The sequence below is a fragment of the Enhydra lutris genome, unplaced genomic scaffold (assembly GCF_002288905.1).
Source record: "Enhydra lutris kenyoni isolate GAN:26980312 unplaced genomic scaffold, ASM228890v2 scaffoldscaffold23, whole genome shotgun sequence".
NCBI classification, from domain to species: domain Eukaryota; kingdom Metazoa; phylum Chordata; class Mammalia; order Carnivora; family Mustelidae; genus Enhydra; species Enhydra lutris.
This window is the reverse complement of record NW_019154107.1, coordinates 13,583,479-13,605,345: the sequence shown is the minus strand read 5'-3', so window position 1 is coordinate 13,605,345 and position 21,867 is coordinate 13,583,479. Positions and strand designations below refer to the sequence as shown.

At 35.6% G+C, this 21,867-nt stretch overlaps 1 protein-coding gene across 1 annotated transcript in view; it reads left to right on the top strand.

Moving 5' to 3' along the window:
• The window catches only part of LOC111150534 (dystrophin), a 2,087,545-nt gene that overhangs the window by 1,350,565 nt on the left and 715,113 nt on the right, over positions 1–21,867 (top strand). The window contains exon 48 of the mRNA XM_022508030.1: positions 14,057–14,221. Coding sequence (XP_022363738.1) covers positions 14,057–14,221 — 165 coding nt within the window. The remainder of the gene's footprint in view (positions 1–14,056; positions 14,222–21,867) is intronic.

Sequence of the window (21,867 nt, the reverse complement as noted above, 5' to 3'; positions counted from 1 at the left end):
AGTGGTTATGCAATGAAACTAATACACACCATGTTCTGACAGGAGATTATACTCTTACATTCAGGTAAAACTGAAAACAATATAGAAAATACAGATCTTGAAACACTGTACTTAATAACCACATGGTTTTTTGTTTGTTTGTTTGTTTGTTTTAATTTGACAGAGATCACAAGTAGGCAGAGAGGCAGACAGAGAGAGAGGAGGAAGCAGGCTCCCCGCTGAGCAGAGAGTCTGTTGCGGGCTCGATCCCAGAACCCTGGGATCATGACCTGAGCTGAAGGCAGAGGCTTTAACCCATTAAGCCACCCAGGTGCCCCAATAACCACATGTTTTAAAAGAAAATCCAGGGGCACCTGGGTGGCTCAGTGGGTTAAAGCCTCTGCCTTTGGCTCAGGTTGTGATCCCAGAGTCCTGGGATTGAGCCCCACATCGGGCTCTTTGCTCAGCGGGGAGCCTGCTTCCTCCTATCTCTCTCTCTCTCTGCCTGCCTCTCCCCCTACTTGAGATCTCTATCAAATAAATAAATAAAATCTTAAAAAAAAAAAAGAAAAGAAAATCCACTTACGTTTCAAGGGAAATCCCAATAGCTATGACATTGGAGGGTGACTGTCCTGAAAATAAATTATAATTGGTCAGTTCAAAATTGTACATGGATTTATAATTTTTAAATGCCTGATAGCATATAACCATAATGTATTATTCACTTTAATATTCATTATTATTTTATTAAATTTCCAGAGGGAGAGAAAATAAATGACCTCCTAGTGAGAGATACTTTACCATGAGACCAGTTATAAAAAATAATTGAGGATTGTGCCAGAAAATATATCATTCCTAAGTTCTGGTTCCCCAGTAGTTTTAATTTATTGAGGTAGAAAAATATGCAAGATGAAATGAGGTCCCCAAATGTTTCATAACGGATGCATTTTATCCAGAACATGATAATGGTCTCTTGAATTATTCAATTAGTATTACTAAATTTTGGAAGGTTTTTAAGAATTATTCTGGTTGGTGGCAAGGCAGTATTTGTTTAAGATGCATTCAGAGTGCACTGTTATTTAGTTGTCATTCAAGGTATGGTGGGGTTGTTGGCAGTGAAGGTTTATACTTAGCCATACAATGAGCAACTTGAATCAATTAAAAAACAATACATTTGTGGATAATATATAGGGCAGTGGTTGGAAGAAAAATAGTTACTAAGTGACTATTCATTGAATTAATTGCACAGGCAATGTTTCTGCCAGTGCTGTAATTAATACATATCTCATCTCTTCTCCAGCTCCAGAATCTATGACATCAACATAACTGACAACAATAACAACAGAAATATGTCAAGAAATGAGTCTTCTATCTGTGTTTCTTAGTCTTCTTGACTGACTAGATTCTACCCTTTCATACTCAGGTGTACTCAAGTCATATTTCACCAGCCTAGCTGCCAGGCAAGACCTCTTCTTGCTGCTCTAGTGATCTTGGGCATTCACACACTGACTAAAGTAAGAAGCAGAAGCATAAATGCAACATATATGAGAATATAAACCCTCTGAAGAGAGTGATGCTTTTAATCCTCAGCTTTACTTTCTGTCTTCTTTGTTCTATTAGAAAATGATTGATGTGTGTGGTTGTTCATTTAACAAGTGCTATACCACCTAGGAGAAAGTGTATACAAAGATGAAGCATTCAATCATAGTTTTATCTGTATAATGTGTGTGGTGTGCTAGTAGTGCTGGGTGAGTGTGTTTTCAAGCATTCAGGGAAACGTAAGGGAAGAAGATACAAGTGGAAGGAGACTAGTAAAATAAAGAGAAAAAGCAGTACCTGACAGGGCCTGATGAAGTAGCACGGATAATACATGCTACAGAGTTTATTAGAAAGAATAATTATTTCCATCCGGAGGGATTAGGCAATCTCTTCTGAGAAGATGGCACTTTCATTACCCAAAACATGAAGAATGGAAAAGGTTTTATATGTGTCAATTAGGAAAAGAGATATTTTACTGAGGAAAAAGAAGACATTTTAATGGTAGAGTAGACAATGACAGAGGAAAAGAAGGCAGTCAGGGAGCATGCCCAGAATAGTGAGATCACCATTTTACCAAAATGGAGTTTTGTTATTAGAAAGATGTGAATAGTAAGGTCATATGAGGTCAGACTGTTGAGGGGCATTTTTTTTTTTCAAAAGGCAAGCCTAAGAATTGGGAGACAATTGGGAATCAGTCATACTACGTAAGCATGAGAATAAAACGAGGGGCAATTTTGGAAGTTGAATTTAGTAGTTGCAAGGACAATAAGACTTCATCATCCCACATACTTTCAAAGTTAGGAAGAAATTGTGTAAGATCCAGTAAGTAACTGAGGAAATTCATTCCAAGAACTGCTGTAAAATAAAGTAGACTTTCTTTTGTGCTCTTTTCAGTATGTTTTCTCAAAGTCCTGTGGCTAAAAGGAATGGAAGGCAAAGTAGTACAGTGGATAAGTGCACGCATTTCTGAGCTTGACTTCTTGGGTTCAAAGGCTAGCTGGGTTATCACTTACTGTCTGTGTAAACTTGGGCAAATCACTTAGCCTCCCTTTGTCAATTTTTCACCTGTAAAATATAGATAATAATAGTACCTACATCATAGTATTGTTACAATTAGATGTTGCTATGTGTAAAAAAAAAACAAAAACAAAAACAGACTACTGCTTGGAGCATTGTAAGGACTACAACAAACCATCTATTTCTACAAGACAAGTATGTATGTATACCTAGATTTAAGACAGCCATTTTCTGATTTAAAGTAGTTCATGTTCATTGAAGACAAATTAAAAATGCAAGTGAGAGGGCCGCTTTGGTGGCTCAGTTGGTTAAATGTCTGCCTTCGGCTCAGGTCATGATCCCAGGGTTCTGGGATAAAGCCCCACCTTGGGCTCCCTGCTCAGTGGAGAGCCTGTTTCTCCTCTCCCCTTCACCATGTTTGTGCTCTCTCTCTCTCTCTCTCTTTCTGTCAAATAAATAAATAAAATCTTTAAAATAAAAAAAATGCAACTGAGAAAAGATGACCTATTACCCAGAAATTAAAAATTTTGACATAACACGTATGTTTTCCCTATTACTAAATATACATGCACGTCACTTATTATACATCCGCAGAGTATTTAACTGGATGGAAGTTCCCTAACTTTTAACTTATACCCTATTGGTGAGTGTGGAAGCAATTTCAGATGTTTCCCATCTATAAGTGAGGCTGTGGCAAATATTCTTGTGATTTAACATTTGTACACATCATTGTTGCCTTATGATAAAATAAGAAAAGTTGAATTTCTGGTCTAAGTGTGAGAATATGCTTATATTTGAATATATATTGCAAAACTCTACCTAATCCACTCCCAGCCCTAACCTTCCCAGAGGGATAGTCCACCTTACTCTCTAGCACTTTTTGAGAGGGCCTGAATGCTTGCACTATTGCTATTACATGACACCGCTGTACTGTAATACAAGAAGTTTAAGAAAAAAAAAATCTTTGCCAAATCAATAGGTACAACCTTATACCTCACTGTTTGAGTTTGATTTCTGTGGTTTCTAGTGAAGTTAAACAGTCCTAATAGACTTGTAGGTCAGTTATAGTTCTTTCATAAATTGTCCGTTTGCAATCCTTGTTCATTTTATTTTCTGTTGAGTATTTGTCTTTTTCCTATTGATCTGTGAGAGTGGTTTTATCTTGAGTGTCTGTCAAGGCATTTAAGGCAGATTGCCTTCAGTTTTGATTTTTCTTTTGTTTGTTTGATTTTTTTAATGTAAGGAAGTTTTAGATTGCTATGAATATAAAGCAGTCACTTTATGGTTTTAAAATGAAAATTACAACTTTTACATCAAAATTGTAAGAATATTTATCCATATTTTCATTATTTGTATGGCTTTGTTTTTTTACATCAAAATTTCATTCACCTGGTATTTAGTTTGGAATTGTATGAGATAGAAATTTTTAAATTGAGCTAAAATTCAATCAGGTATCATCCATATTTTTAAGTATGAAAGGTTCAGAATTTAGCATTTATCATTAAATTCTTTGGAAATAATGCTGATTTATCATGAAAATTGCTAGGTATTTGAATTTACAATTCTCTTACCATTTTTATTTATTATAACAACTTATTTTGTCTATGTCTCTATTTTATTTTTCATTTAAATTCGAGTTAGTTACTGTATAGTGTAGTCTTGCTTTCAGGAGTAGAATTTAGTGATTCATCACTTAGATGCAACCTCCAGTGCTCATCCCAGCAAAAGCCCTCCTTAATGCCAATCACCCATTTAGCGTATCCACCCTCCCACCTCCCCTCCAGCAGCCCTTAGTTTGTCCTCCATAGTTAAGTGTGTTCTATGGTTTGCTTTCCTCTCTTTTTTATTTTGTTTTATTTTATTTTATTTTATTTTATTTTATTTTATTTTTCCTTTCTTCCCCTATGTTCATCTGTTTTGTTTCTTAAATTCCAGATATGAGTGAAATCATATGATATTTATCTTTTTCTGACTGACTTATTTCACTTAGCATACCCTCTGCCTCCATTTACATCATTGCAAGTAACACGATTTCGTTCATTTTGATGACTGAGTAATATTCCATTGTATATATATCACCTTTTCTTTATTCATTCATCAGTTGATGGATGTTTGGGCTCTCTGCATGCTTTGGCTATTGTTGATAATGCTGCTATCAGCACTGGGGTAACTGTGCACCTTTGAATCAACATTTTTGTATCCTTTGGATAAATACCCAGTAGTGCAATTGCTGGGTCATAGCAGAGCTCTATTTTTCACTTTTTGAGGAACCTCCATACTGTTTTCCAGAGTAGCTGCACCAGTTTGTATTCCAACTTCCAGTGTAGGAGGGTTCCCCTTTCTCTACATCCTCGCCAACAACTGTTGTTTCCTGAGTGGTTAATTTTAGCCATTCTGACTAGTGTGAGGTGGTATCTCATTGTGATTTTGATTTGTATTTCCCTGATGACTAATGATGTTGAGCATCTTGTCATGTGTCTGTTGGCCATTTGGTTGTCTTCTTTGGAGAAATGCCTATTCACATCTTCTGCCCATTTCTTAACTGAATTATTTGTTTCTTGGGTGCTGAGTTTGTTAAGTTCTTTATAGATTTCGAATACTAACCCTTTTTCTGATAATGTCGTTTGCAAATATTTTCTCCCATCCCATCAGTTGTCTTAGTTTTGTTGATTATTTCCTTCTCTATGCAAAAGTTTTTTTTTTTTTTAAAGATTTTATTTATTTATTTGACAGAGAGATCACAAGTAGGGAGAGAGGCAGGCAGAGAGAGAGGAGGAAGCAGGCTCCCTGCCGAGCAGAGAGCCCGATGCGGGGCTCCATCCCAGGACTCTGAGATCATGACCTGAGCCGGAGGCAGTGGCTTAACCCACTGAGCCACCCAGGCGCCCCTATGCAAAAGTTTTTATCATGATGGGGTCCCAGTAGTTCATTTTTGCTTTTGTTTCCCTTGCCTCCATAATGTGTCTAGTAAGAAATTGCTGCAGCTGAGTTCAAAGAGGTTGCTGACTATTTTCTCCTCTAGGATTTTGATGGTTTCCTGTATAACATTTACGTCTTTCATCCATTTTGAATTTATTTTTGTATATGGTATAAGAAAGTGGTCCAGTTTAATTCTTCTGCATGTCACTGTCCAGGTTTCCCAAGGCCATTTGTTGAAGAGACTGTCTTTTTTTACACTGAATATACTTTTTGACTTTGTCAGAGATTGGCTGACCATACAGTTGCAGGTCCATTTCTGGGTTCTTTATTCTGTTCCATTGATCTATGTGTCTAATTTTGTGCCTATCTATGTCTCTATTTTAAAATGGATGACAAATCTACCAAATGTAGAAGATACTACAATTGCATGAAGATCATTTAATCAGGGGTTTGGGTTACTCATCATCCAAAAATTTATTCAGTAAGCATCCTAATTTACCTTGTAATCCCTATATAATAGTCTTGAATTAACAAATGTCAAATAGTACTTTTTTTGTTTTTGGTGTGTTTATATGCATGAATTTCACTTGTATTGGTTATATTAAAGTTTACTTTTAAATGCATATATCTCGTTAATAGTAATAAGCAATATGGATACAGATTATTCTGATAAATATTAAAAGCTTTTGAAAAGTATGAATTTCAGTACTCCATTTATCAAATAATACATTAGATTTTGAAAGATTAGAGAAAGTATGTTTTGGCAGGTAAGAGAAAAGGAAAGTTAAAATTTGGAGTCAGGAAAACACAGATGTTTAGTGCTATATTTTTGTGACTTACTAGTAACTTTAGGAATAATATTTATAGTTGTGAACCTTAATTTCCTTATTTGTCAGTTGTAGGAAAATATATATATTTTATAGGATTATGGATGAGATTAAAGGAGCTAATATAAGTAAAAGCTGTCATATCATACCTAAAGCATATTGAAAATCTAAGTCAAAATGGTAATTTTATTGTAGCAGATATTTTAGAGGGATAGCCAGCCACCCAAGCAGTATTACCCATTTCTTTATTTTTATTTAACATTTAAAACATAAAAAAAGTTTGTAGTAGTCTGTGTAGTAACCTTATAAAATGCCAAAATATATCAACAATTACATAAAAATGATCTTGAATTGGTAACACCTCCAAAAAATTATGGTTAATAGTTTTATGTATTTCCAATCATTTAAAAATACAGATAAAAAGATAGATGATAGATACTGATATGCCAAATATATACAGAAAATCAAAGACCTAATTTATGTGGGTTGTATAACTTTTCTTTTACCAATTAACATATCATGAATATTTTCAAAATAGAATGTTTTTCAAAGTGTGTACTTTAAAGGATGCAAAATATCCAATTACTTGGATGTAATTTATTCCATTTGAGGGATTTTGTTTCAGTTTTTCACTAGTATAAATGACAGAATTGGGTATTCTTGTCACATGTCTCTGTGTATATCTCTGATAGTCCTCTAGGAAAATTCACAGAAGTAAGATTTTGCAGTAGAATGGAATGAGTAATTTTTTTCTCCTTTCAAGTTTTTATTTAAATTCTGGTTAGTTAACATACAGTGTAATATTAATTTCAGGTGTAGAATTTCATGATACATCACTTACATACAACACCAGACACCCACTACCCATTTAGCCCATCCCTGCCACCCACCTCCTGTCCAGTAACCCTCAGTTTGTTCTCTAGAGTTAAGTGTATCTTTTCTGGTTTGCCCCTCCTCCTTTTTCCCTACATTCATCTGTTTTGTTTCTTAGATTCCACATATGAATGAAATCATATTTGTCTTTCTCTGACTCATTTCACTTAGCATAATACACTCTAGCTTCACCCACATCATTGCAAATGGTAAAATTTCATTCTTTTTTATGGCTGAGTAATGTTCCATTGTATGTATATATCACATCTTTATCCATCACTTGATGAACATTTGGGCTCTTTCCATAATTTGGCTATTGTTGGTAATTGTGCTATAAACATCGGCGAGCATGTATCCCTTCAAATCACTATTTTCGTATCCTTTGGGTAAATACCTAGTAGTGTGGAGAAAGGGGAACCCTCTTACACTGTTGGTGGGAATTCAAACTTGTATAGTCACTCAGGAAAACAGTATGGAGTTTCCTCAAAAAGTTAAAAATAGAACTACCCTAGGATCCAACAGTTGCACTAGCACTAGAAATTGATGGATTTCTTTTTTAAGTTAGCATACCATGCTACTAACACCCAGATCAGGAATTAGAACATTACCCTAGGAGCTTCCATCATGCTCCTGCCCAGTCATTAACCCTTTCCCAACCAGCCCCTCACCAAGGACCAGCTTGCTTCTGACTTCAAACATTTGTAGGGTATGTGTATTTCTAGATCATCTACTCCCTACTTAACTGAAGTGGCACCATTGTCAAAATTAAGTAAGTACATATAGTCTGTTCTCACAGCAGTACCACACAGAATTAAATGTATTAAATAATGATATCTGGTAGTAAACATTCTTAAACTTGTTTGTTCTTCAAGATTGCATTAGATATTCTTGGCCTTTGGTATTTGCATATATATCTTAGAATTGGTGTGTCACTGTCTATTAAAAACTAGCTGTCACAATTTTAATAGAACTTGCACTGAATTGTTAGATTATTTGAAGAGAGTTGATATCTTTACAATATAGAATCTTCCAGTTGGTTTCTCCCAAGAGAGAAACAAGGTATACTCCTTTATTTTTTTACTCTTTCCTTACTCTCAAGCATATTGGTAGTTTTCTGGGTAGACAGCTTGCTCTTTTGTATGAATTATCAAATTACTCCCTACAAATGTAAGAATTTATCTTCCAGCAAACATTTAAGAGTGCTTATTTTCTAGAACTTTGGTTAAGTACCTTTGACAAAAACCAATATAATAGGCAAATGATGGATTATTATTGCTCTTTTAATTTGCATTTCACCAATTACTTAGTTGTTGGACTTTTGTTTATTGGCTCTTTGCATTTTTTATCAAATTCCTGTTTATATTCTTTATCAAGTTTTCCAATAGATTCTATATCTCATTTCATTTATTGAAAAATCTTTTTAATATGAAAAATTATAACCTATATGATAGATGCTGCAAGTAGTCCCAGCTGTCATTTGTTTTTAATTCTGCTGATTGGCCTTAATTTTGAATGAGCAATACAAATATTATACTTAATAGTTTATTCACATTATTTTCTGCTTCTAAAAGGCTTCCTCACACCAACATTTTATTCTAGTTCTGTTATTAACTTTTTATACTTAACACTTTAATTTTTCTAGAATGTTTTTGGTATAAGATATGAAGTAAGTATTTGATATCTGTTTATTTCTAAAACAGACACCTCTGTTTATCTTATTATTAAAATTTCTACACATTTGAAATTAAAATTCAGAAGTTGAAAAAAGGGAAGCTAATCTTGTGTGAAATTAGGGCAAGATTTGGTTAGATACTAAATTGACACATGAGGGAACTGAACGTGTTTAATTTTTTGCTTTTACCACAGGGAATATGTCATATGAAGAGCATGGCTCCATAATACCTAAAAAGATTTTTTGGGAAAAGGATGCATTTTACTATTAAACTGTGTCCATATTTTGATAAGAACATGAAGTAGTAAGTGTAATAGTAAATAATTCTAAGACACATAAAAACTGACACAAGACCTACTTGTATTATATATCATAAAGTAATTATGTTCTCTTTCTCCATGAACTATGTAGAAGCCATCAGTTTCTGAAGATCCTTTTGAAGGTGTGGGGAATCAAAAAACTAGAGGTCAGAAGGTTTCAAATGCTACCCTACCATTAGCTAAGTGATATTATCTTAGAAAAATAATCACGATTTTGGACTGGTGGCTTTCGATGTGTTACATCCTACTAATAAAGATTTGTTATTAAAATATATATTCTCAACCATTACTTTTGGTAGGAAGAAAAGCTGGTAGTTTTTCTTTCTAAATTTATTTCTCTGTGAAGGTAATATGTTTTTATTTTGCAAAAATTTAAAACTGTAGTGAAAATCTTCTGCCCCATCCACCATCTGCCATAACATCACCATGCATTGATTTTACTTGCATAAATACATCTACAAGATAAATTCCTAAGAGCAAAATTCTGGCTATAAGATTATGTGCATTTTGTAGATATTGACAAGTTTTCTTCCACAAGGGGTACACCAGTTTGTCTATCCCACTGGCCATATATAATCATATATTCTCCACTACCCTGGCAGCCTAGTGTGTTCAGACTTGGATTTTTGTAAAATCAAATTTTCAGATTTCTCATTACAACAAAGTTTAGCTTCTTTATGTTTGTTTAAAATCCATTTATGTTTTCTTTTTTGTGGATTGTCCTTAACTTTTGTCCAGCTTTTCCTCTGGCTTATTGGCCTTTTAAAAATTAATTTGCAGTAGCTTTCTTATGTCTTACGAAAATTATTCCCTTACCTGAGATGTCACAGATATCTTTTTTCACTATTTGTCATTTGTCCTTTGACTTTGCTTTTAGGGGATTTTTTTTTCCATTCACATGTTTCTCATTTTTATATAGTCCAATCAACTAATATCTTTGTTGGCTAATTAAAGCTATTTCACTTGAGGATAAAATGACGTTCTTTATGTTAACTACTCTGGACATGCTTTGCTTCTTAAATTAAAAAAAAATTAATCTTAAATTTTGAAATTGTTCATCTTTCATTCACCAGATATTTATTGAAAGCCTGTCATGTGTAGGAACCCAGTTCATCCAGAAATCAAAGCTCAGTAAGGGAGGTCAATGTAACTAACAAAGAGTATAAGGCAAATGCTATGATGGTGGAGAGCACAAGGTCTGTGAGGATATACCCAATGCAAATGTCATAACTAATCTGAAAACTACCTGTCCCCCACAATTTCATTATGAGCTATCATTTAATTTTTTCACATATTAGTCAAATCTCACCCATTGAACTGTGTGCTATCTGGAATTGTTCTTCCTCTAGCACCAGGAAAGGATGGGTTGGAAGTGTGAGAAGGAAACTTAACAATCTCGGTTGAAAGTTACCTGGATTTCTGGGTTGATATGTGAACCCTATTGGTGATAGGTATAAATGAGTTCATAGCTCAATTTTAGAGATTTTAAGAAAACATGCTGGCTGTTATTTCCATTAACTTCAGAATCTAGAGGCTCTCAGACACTGCAAGTTGAAGCTGGAAATACTTTTTTTTGTTTGCTGTTTTTTTTTTAATTTTATTTTTTATAAACATATAATATATTTTTATCCCCAGGGGTACAGGTCTGTGAATCACCAGGTTTACACACTTCACAGCACTCACCATAGCACATACCCTCCCCAATGTCCATAACTCCACCCCCCCCCCCCCCCCCCCCCCCCCCATCAACCCTCAGTTTGTTTTGTGAGATTAAGAGTCACTTATGATTTGTCTCCCTCCCAATCCCATCTTTTCATTTACTCTTCTCCTACCCCCTTAACCCACCATGTTGCATCTCCTCTCCCTCATATCAGGGAGATCATAGGATAGTTGTCTTTCTCCGATTGACTTATTTCGCTAAGCATGATACCCTCTAGTTCCATCCATGTCGTTTTTACATGTACTTGTGACTAGAAAATAATCCAATAAAAACAAACTATTTAGTAATTTCCTTATAAATGCTGGAAAAGATAAATAGAAAGCATTATTAGATTATATATTATAGACCTGGAATTACATTTCCAAGTCTCTCCCTCACACACGCACACAAACACACACTCAAACACGCATACACAAATACATTATCTGTCACCGTAGATGTCGTTATGGGTTAGAACTCATGAGACATAAATAGGCCTTTATCTAACACTTTGTTTACTTGACTTTATATCAGGATACAAGTCAAACAGAAGAAGATATAGCATCACAATTCATTATCCATGAACAAGCATTGCATGTTTCCTGCGCACGTTGCTTCTTTTAACTCCTTATCCACATAGGGAAAGGCTGCCAGAGGGGAACACCAAGGTCTGTGCAGGTCAATTCAAATACAAGTCATAGGCTCTATTTCCTTTCCATCTTTTATACCATTTTTAGTTATCCAGACCATCAGCTTTATGCCAGTTCACAGCTTCCCCAAAGCAGATACAGTTCTATACAACAAACAATGTAGGCCTAATGTTTCCCTATCATCTTAAAGTTAGCCTTCCAAGGAAACATTGTTGTGGCAGCCTAAGATCAGTCTCAGGCTGGAATACATCAGTATAGGCTGAACATTAAATCTTGACTCATGCACACACATGCATTGTACACAATATATGCAAATGCTTTTATTGGTTTCAAAATACATATTGTTTGCATATAATCAGAACTTACATAAAATTCCTTCTCCTGTAAATTAACTGACAAGTTATTTTGTCCATTAATGTATCTCCTTTTCACCTCACACCTCTTGGGTGCAATTAAGAAACATAATGTTCTTCAGTTAGTTATTTCAAAAGTATCTAAAACAGATGCTCCAAAGTATGGGGCAGTATTTAGATGATGCACTAGTTACACCATATTAGTATACTTATCTTATATAGTACAAGTATAAGTAACTTATAGTACACTATATTAGTATACTTATCTAGTTTACTTTTTAAATATTCTCTGTAATATTGGTGAGGGTATGGAGAAAAAGGAGCCCTCTTGCACAGTTGGTGGGAATGTAAAAAGATACAGCCACTCTGGAAAATAATATGCAGTTTCCTCAAAAAATTAAAAATAGAACTACCATACAGTCCATTAAATGTGCTGCTGGGTTTTTTACCCAAAAAATACAAAAGCACTAATTGAAAAGGATACATACACCCCCTATGTTTATAGCAGCATTATTTACAATAGCCAAATTATGGAAGCAGCCCAAGTGTCCATCAACAGGTGAATGGTTAAGTAGATGTGGTGTGTGTGTATATATACACACACACACAGTGCACAATGGAATATTATTCAGCCATAAAAAAGGATGAAATCTTGCCATTAACAGTAATGTGGATAGAGCTAGAGAGTATAATGCTAAGCAAGGTATGTCAGAGAAAGACAAATATGATTTGTATGATTTCACTCATAGGTAGAATTTAAGAAACAGAACAAACAAGCAAAAGAAAAAGAGAGAGAAACTAGGAAACAGACTTTTAACTGTAGAAAACAAATTGATAGTTACCAGAGGGGAGGTGAGCAGGGAATGGGTGAAACGGGTGATGGGGTTTGAGGTGCGCACTTGTGATGAGCACTGGGTGTGATAGGGAAGTGTAGAATCACTATATTGAACACCTGAAATTAATATAACATGGTGTGTTAACTGTACTGGAATTAAAATTTTAAAATGTTATCTATTATAACATGATCTTTTATAGTGGATGTATGTTGTAGCATTGTGTTTGTGCTATAATGTATTAGACTAGTATTAATCATATCATAAAGACTTGCCATTACAGGTTCACATTCTTTACTACCATGTACCTGTTTTGGCCCTTGACAATAGGAAGAAAAGTCTTTAATCTTGCTTATCCTATCTCCCTACTTACACTTGAGCTTAAGCAATAATCATGCAGTAACTTTATTGTCATTCACTATCATGCAGGTTATTGCTCTCAGCTATTTACAATGAATTACCTTATTTAATCCTTATAGTGACCCTGTGAAGCAGATACTGTCATTATCTGCATTCTGTAGAGAAGGCACTGAGAATTAAAGAAAACTTGGCTGAAGTGCTGGGAAAGAACTAGAATTAAGATTAAAACCAAGCAGCCTAACTCTAGACTTCACAATCTTGAACACAGTATCCTACTCCTTCCCAAGGTATTTCATGTTTCTCAACCCCAATGTCGTCATCCATTTATAAAATGGGGAAAAGAATAGTATCTGTATCATAGGATTGTTGGTTGGGTTAAAGAAGGCTGTAAATGTGAAACTTACTAACATGGTATTTGTCATATTGTAAGCCCTTAATAGAAATAGCCTATGATCATACTGGTATATCCTACTCTAATCCAAATGTCTTTTTTTTTTCCTTTTCATTCCAGTGATCTTATTTTGTTTTACTCGGTTATACTTAGACCCACAAACTATAGCCTACCTCCCCATTTTATTTTGTGCATAAAAAAATTCCCTTGCATAGTTTTCCTTAACATGAAAGAAAGTTAGAAGGAAGTATAAAGACAGAATATCTGGCATCTAATATGCAATACCATTATGTTTAGTAAATGAGTGATTCAGTGGAGAATGTATTTGTTTACTTTATTGGTTGGAGTTGGGTATGCATTTGTGTGAGTGTGTGTCTTGAATTAAAAAAAAAAGTCTTACTGTCTTTAAAGCATAGTATTTGGGGGAAGACTATTAATAAATGATTTGTAGTACATGAATTAAATCCTAACATGTAACCCATGTGAGTAATCCATATCATCCTGTAAAACACCAAATTCAGTGAATTTCTATAACATTTTAAAGCAAATAATTTTAGAATATATTTATTTTGTGTTTTTTTTTATTTAAACCATGGGAATCTTCTCCTCTTTTTTTCCCTGCAGGTTTCTAGAGATTTGCCTGAGAAACAAGGAGAAATTGAGGCACACATAAAAGACCTTGGACAGCTAGAAGAGCAGTTAAATCACCTGCTTCTGTGGCTGTCTCCTATTCGGAATCAGTTGGAAATTTACAATCAACCAAATCAAACAGGACCATTTGACATTAAGGTAGGGACTCTTTGCTTTAAATATTATTTTCTAAAAAATGGCAATATCACTCAGCTAAGTTTCTCATGCATTAACATAATCACCATTATTGTTATAATGTTAATAATAATAATAATAAATTGACTAGCATTTGTTGTTTTCTCTTACAGCACTTACTAGCAATAATGTATTCATTAAACTCTTATAACTAGAATGCCTTCGACATCTTTGCTACTATGACCCGTTTGCCATCCATACTTTAATTGCACTCAATATATGTTTGTAGACTCCTTATCTAAAACTAAAGTTGTTTAGGACATTAGGTGCCTACCAAATACAGTATAGGCTCTTTAGTAAATATTAGAAAACCCTCTCAGGCTGTCTGCAGTTTACCTTTTACTCTGCCAACAACCTCCCTTTATATTCTAGCCACAAGAAATGATGTTACGTTTAAATGTATGTGGTTTCATGTCATGTTTGTGTTTTTGATCTCTCTTCCTTAAATTACTTCTTCCTCCTTTGTTGGCATGATGAACTTTTCTATATCCTTCAAAACTCAATTCAATGTCTTTACTTCTTTAAAAGTTTTTTTGATACCCCAGGTAGAATAAAAAACCCTCTTAGATTTCTTATAAATCTCTGGTCCATTTTCTGTAACCTTTGTACACTGACTTACACTTAAATTTTACAAACCTGAGTACATCATGACACTCTTCTTCGGATACAGAGGGCTTCTTCTTACTTATCTGCCTCATTCCCCTCCTTTCTGAACACCCCCATCTTAGGGCCCAGTGTCTGATGGATACCTGTATTTTTTAATCAAAGTATAAAGGTGGTAATGAGACACCCAGAGTGGTAATGAGGTGCCACAGGTAAGCCTAGTGCTCTAGACCAACATGCCAGTTGGACCCCACCATCTCCTCCTTGTAGTGTCCCTGTGGACATTGACTATCCCTATCTTTTCTCTCTTCCCAGGAGCATATTCCAAAGACTTATCCCAACTTGATGCCCTGCTTTGCATCTCCTATGGGCCAACAACATTAAACAGCTAATCACATAAAGCAATTAAATTGAAATCTCAACCTCTTGATTAATGTAAGCATGAGCACTTTCAGACTAAATAAGTAACATCTTGAGTAAAGTTTTACTTTTAGTTTACTGACCCTGATTTTTCATTTTGCTTGCTTTCCAAGGTTAACACAACCTCATGCTTTTTACCTCCATGTAGGTGCTGTTTTGCTGGGAGATAAGGCAAGGATAAAATAAAGTGTGAGGTTATTCTAGAGAAGAGAAAGTCCAAGTTTAGGAAAGATGGGCTTAAGTGAGATTAAAGAGAGAGAGAGAGAGAGAGAGGGAGAGAGAGAGAGGCTGGGAACAACTAAAATGAGTTATGTTTGCAAAGTGCACTCCGCTACTTTCACCTTACCTCTTCCTGCCATGTATATCCACCATTCTGTTAGCAAACCCCGAGCACTGATGATACCATGTACATCACAGATAGACATCATTTTGCCCCTGCAAAACCTAGGCTGCTCATCTAGTGGCATGGTCTTCCATTCAAGTCTAATGGATAAGATCAAGTCACAGTAGTCTTTACCCAAAAAAAATTTTAGTTGGTTTTATGAAAGTATACTGGACAGGGAACAACACAGTTGGTACAGTGGTGACACAACAGAGGTCTTGACACCAGACCCTGGCTTCTGATGAACCATTCACCCTGTGTTTGGGTTAGGTGTAGTCACAGGGACAAGAATGGTTGAGTGCAAAGCCATGTCATCATTCAGGGAAGCCACCAGTCCTGGAAAGCCTTCACTGTTTTTACCTTGCTAGCACAGTGCCCTCAGTGGTACTTGGGGTACAGTCTCCAGTGCAACTGCATCTCTTCAATGCTCATTTTTCAGTGATCAGTCATCTCAACAAAGACATAGTTATTTACTCCAACAAACAGTATCCTCAGCCAGATTCTCTTGGATCTAGCATAATCGTATTTCTTGATTTAGTATTATAAAGAGGAAGGCCATAAACTCTTTGTTCCCAGTCAGAAGGAGCTTTCTATAACTCACAGGCAAAAGCACATTCCTTTACTTTTAAATATAATCTTTAGTTAAAATGAGCTGCTTCATTCAAGTAATAAAAAAATATATTCAATATTAGCTATCTCTGTACATGGAATATATTAATAGGAAGGATAACAAAATCCTTTGATGCAAAGGGATGTTGTTGACTGAACCCAAGTGACTTTAGTCCCAGTCTCAACCCCCCCACCCACACATAATTGTTCCCAAATATGGAAAACTTGTGTTGGCCATTTGTTTGTCCATAGCCCATACATCCATGCCAAATAGGTCCCTGCAGTTTAGAGTGAAAGCTCCTCTCAGCTGTGTTAATCAGTTTCCTTTATCAAAGCTACAAGTCCACACTCTCACTGCTGTGTGTACTTTCAGAGAGTCATGATATTTGCCTCCTGCAGCTTGGTCTAAATCACTAAGGGGAGAGGCAGCTGCTTTTTCCCTGGCAGTAAAATTCCTTGGCTTCAGTCCTCTGTGCATATTCTGAGTTTCTCATATCTGGAATGTAGATTTCAAAAATATTCCCTTAGCCTTTTCCTTCTTCCCTGTGGCTATATGCAAGGCAAAAAAAGATCATAAAATCATATATATGGTGACTTGAGACATTCTCCCATAATTCTCAGACCCCTAGCTTGTAATCAGGAAATAGCAACCTGTGTGATTAATACTAACTTAACTAGTTCTTTATCCCTCTTTGTCTAGCTTCTATCTAAATTCACTGCCTAATAAATGATTTATTAAGATAGCTCAGAGTTCTTTTACTATAAGATATGTGATTTTAGTCTGTATAGCCTACAATAGCTCTCTATTTAAAGAGATTAAACTTCTTCTTTTTTCAGTCAAAGAAAGATGGGAAAATGGACTTTAAACTACTGAAAACCAAAAATAGTTTTTAAATACTTTTGTGGACATGACCATTTTTTAACACCGAGAAAGAAACTCCTTTCTAAAATCGTAGGAATGAGTGAATGCAAAGAAAGTAGATGCACAAGGAGCCTCCAATTCCTAAATGTAAAAAAAATTGTCTTTGTCTGTCCGTGGGGGCCATGGCTACCTCTGAAACAAAGAGCCTAAGGCCTTGACATCCAGGTCATTTGTTTTCTCTAGTCAAACTCAGAGCACCTGTTAGAAAAATATGTAATACCCTCTGTGAGCCTCAGTTTTGCCTGCTTGGCACTTCATGCTTATTGATGAAATGCAGCTAGCTGTGTAATGAAACCCAAATAAAAAAAGCCTTAAGGGCTCTGTTCTAATACATTGTTTATGCTGGAGTGAAAATTGACTGCACATCGCTTGGCTTGTGCAATTTACTCCCAAAATATTCCTATTCAGGAAATCCTGCAAATAGCAATATTCATCTTGAAAATCACCTCACCGAACCCTTAGCAAACTGAGAAACATAATCTATGAGATTGTGATGTAGAAGGTGAAAATTAGGCATCATCACAGACCTTTCCCTTCAGTCAGCCCACTAGAAGGCATGCCTTTGAATTTAGATTTTCAAAGATACTCTCAATTTAGACATAAAATATGTTGATTTCAGATTTTAGAAATGATAATTGAATGCTAAGAACAGGGGACCAGTTAGAATTTCTCTAAAGGGTCTTATGTTTTTAATCTTTAATGAATGCTGTCAATAATGAGCTGTAGGTATACTATTTATCTGACACAAAACTGCCTAACTACTGCTTTCGAAACTTTGTATGAAAATATGAGGGGTGGCGGGACACGTAATGTTATGTTAAGTTTTGCTGACTGAAATATCTTCATATTGAAGACAGGGAAGTTTTCTTTTTCCCTTCAAGAATGACTTTGCTTCTGTGATCTATAAATAACATGACATACTGTTCTGTTGGCTCTTCCCTTCCATGTAAGAAACTTAATTGCCCATAATGACGAGTCCACAAAGAAAACTTTGTGGACACAATTAAAGTGACTGAATGATAAAGTATATGAGCAACCAGACTCTTTTGCATGTGTGTTCATGTTGCTGTGAGTGTTGTCAAAAAAAAAAAAAAAAGCACTGGATAACTTAATAGGCAAGGAAGACTTTATTCAAGGCTATTGAAATAGGAGAGAGAGACTGAAGTCAACTCCACTGAATCAAGATGCAGCAAATATTTTAATCACTGGGATGAGCTAGTGTTGAAGTACTGGGGGACAGTAGTGGGGACATTGGTGACTGTGATTTGGCCTTGTGTGTTTGCTAATTGTCCCTTACTGAAGGGAGGTTACTATCCCCCTCCACCCAACACTGAGATGGGAAGCCAGTTAGCCTTCCTAATATTTATACTTCAATGCGGTGGCTCCCAGGTATTTGAGAAAAACATTCCAAGGTGGTAAAAGACTTACTTCTCAAAGAGGCAGATGAGGAATTTAAAATTGAAAGTTTTCTCAAGTAAATGCACTAAGAAAAAAGAGTTCAGGCCTATAATCAGGAAGAAACCCATCTAATCCTTCAGTCAACCTTAAGGAGAATGCCAAGGCCATCTTTGTCACTGCCCTCTTTTGTCCAGGGGAAGCCAGTTTTCCCACTGAACAGCTTGGGAAAGCTATTCCAAGCCAGTTATTTCAGAAGCTTTCTGTTGTTCAAGGACTACTTGAACTGAAACTTGATAGCAGAGAATTTTGCAGCACAGTGTAAGCAATTATGTATTTAATAAGGGCTATTTTCTATGGTAGTAAAAAGAAAAACAAAGATTAATGGTTGGAACCAACTATAAACCCAGTTTCCAAATCCAGAGGGCAGCCAATGAAGAATATTCCTGGAGGTTGGGCTGGAAACACCTTTAGATGGTGATGTGACAATGGCAGTGGCCATTTTATGACTGAATATTTGGGGTGACAGCACAGACATCAGAGAGTTTTTATAAGATTGTCCACAGTCATAGCTATTTCCTGGAGCAGAGCATAAAAGCTGTGGGACTCCCAGTGAACTTTCTGAGAAGCCCTTTTAGGCAGTGCTCCAGGCATGCAGGTTGTCCATAGATAATTCACTGTGCTGACAAGTCCTTTGAAGCCAGTATCAAGTGGTCCAGCTTCAGCTCTCTGGGTTTCTTTAGAGTCTGAGAGGAAAGTTCAACTATAGGACAATCTAAGATCTCTATAATGCTCTAAGTAGTTAGCTTTTAGTTCTCAGTGATGCCGGGTCAGGAAAAGAGGAGAAAAAAAAATGGAAACACGAGTTTGGAAAGTTGTAGTCAGATATTGAAGGAAACTAAAAGAATTGAAAATTTGGTAAGGATGAACAAAATGTGTGAGACAGTCCAATTTGCAGGTCGGTAATAATATTACATAGTTTACAGGGAAATAGGAAAGAGCTCAAAGGCAAAGAACAAGACTAGAATCAGAGTGTGCTCCAGAATTCCATTGAAACATAATTTGGGTTTCTCTACAGTCACCTCCCATGTGATCGAAGGTACTCCCAGTAAGATTATTACTGTTTATCTAATAAAGCTGGACTGTATTTATGAAAGTTCAGCAAGGATAGTAGCCGGCTACACAGGCTTTTCAAAGTCTGTGTTGCTGTAAGTTTTTATAAAGAATCTCAGATTTGACTTTTTTTTAAAGATTTTATTTATTTATTTGACAGAGAGAGAGAGATATCACAAGTAGGCAGAGAGGCAGGCAGAGAGAGAGAGAGGAGAAAGCAGGCTCCCTGCCGAGCAGAGAGCCGGATGTGAGGCTTGATCCCAGGACCCTGGGATCATGACCTGAGCCGAAGGCAGAGGCTTAACCCACTGAGCCACCCAGGCACCCTCAGATTTGACTTTTAAAAGGTTCATGAGATTAGGAATCCATGCCAAGAACTTGCCATGAGATGTTACCTGCAGTACCTGTAGATTGGGGTGAATTTTTCTACTCTGACAGACCTCAAAATATCCTAAGGCTTCCTGGACCTGCCAGGAAGTGACCTTCCTTATTTACCTGTAAGACTGGACATTCCATAAGACAGGCTCATTTTCTGAAGAGAGGGCTTTATAAACATTATCTCCAAAGAGTATATTCTGGTTCTTTAAAACTATCTGGTCATATCCAATTTTATGTATATCATTCTCAAATATGACATTCCAGTCAAAGCCTTGGTTATATAATCAATTTTCTCAATTATGTCCTATTACAAGACAGACAGATTCTTATTGAATCTGTGCAAATAATCATATTGCCAGGAAAATAAAATTACTTTATAGGAGATTATGAATTCTGGAGGCAGGGAAAAAAAGATGAATATTTCATTTCTGTTTATAAAAGTATAATCTACTAAGTTGATCTGAGATAGAGATGGCTTAAGAAAAAAGAAAAAAGGAGTTCCTTGTGTCAAGAAAACAGAACATTAAAGCATCAGCAATATTCCAAACAAAAGCCTTAATCAAGTGATTTCGTCATCAGTTCAATCGCTTCTCTGTAATTGATTATCGTTTTGCTTGATCTCCAGCTAGCAGTTTCATAAACCCATCAGATTCTCCACTGGAGTTCCAGAAATCCTGATTCAGTCAAAGCTATTTAAGCAAAGCAGCAGATGGTTGTGCCCTAGAGTACCTGATACTGTCCTTTCCATGGGTCTCTGAGACAGTCCCTTATTGTTGAACACAAGAATTCTGGCCCTGTAGCTGATTACAAGCACTTTCAGAGAGCCTCAGAGTAAAACAACTCTCTGTAAATGATAATAGGCTTCAAACAGCCATTGTTAAAAATCTGGTGAGAATTCACTGAAGGGAATTCAGTCGTTTCTGTGGCATACAACATTTCCGGGTAATAACTGGAATTATCACTGATGACATTATACTATGGTCTGTTAAACAAAGCAGAACCAAGTCGTATCATGGACATCAAGGGCATTGACTAATTTCTAGTAACTTGATATAATTACTGAAATATTTATGTTAATAACATGTGACCCATACAAATAATAACTTCTCTTTTTTGATAATGCTTTTTATACTGACTCAACATATCAAATAAGCCTAACTATTCTTCATATATCTTTTTTACATATTAAGAGAGAACAAATGTGAGAGAACAAATCTGGAGATTTTTCATGTCAGTTTGAGATCAAGATTTCATTTTGGGTTTGATTTGTGGAAGGCAAAATATCAAAGGTTGTCAAAAATGTGAAGAAGTTCGAACCCTTGGTTAAATAGGATCATAGGTCACTGACACAGTACTTGACTACCTATTTAACCAAAGTGACAGTGAAAGGTTTCAAAAATAAACCTAGGAGGTGACATGGTTATAAAAGTCTGGCTCTCCCAAATGTGAGAAGATTCTTAAATAAACAAGGACATCATAAAATCCACATAAAACACAGGAAATTATTCTGATAAGATACAATCATTCTTGCTTACCTGAATTACTCAGAAGGTAAAGAAAAAGCTTTTACAATCTATAATTAAGAACAAATCAATAATCCAAGAAAATTTTGTCATTTTAATGAAGAAAAAAAATGAATTCTAGTTTTACATTAATATACTGTGGATACTAAAGCTCATTTGTAAAAAGCTTACAAATAAACCCATTCAATCATAGTAAGCTTTGATCACATGAAACAAAATTTCTTTTCCACAAACTTTCTACAACTTTCAATATCCACTCAGATTT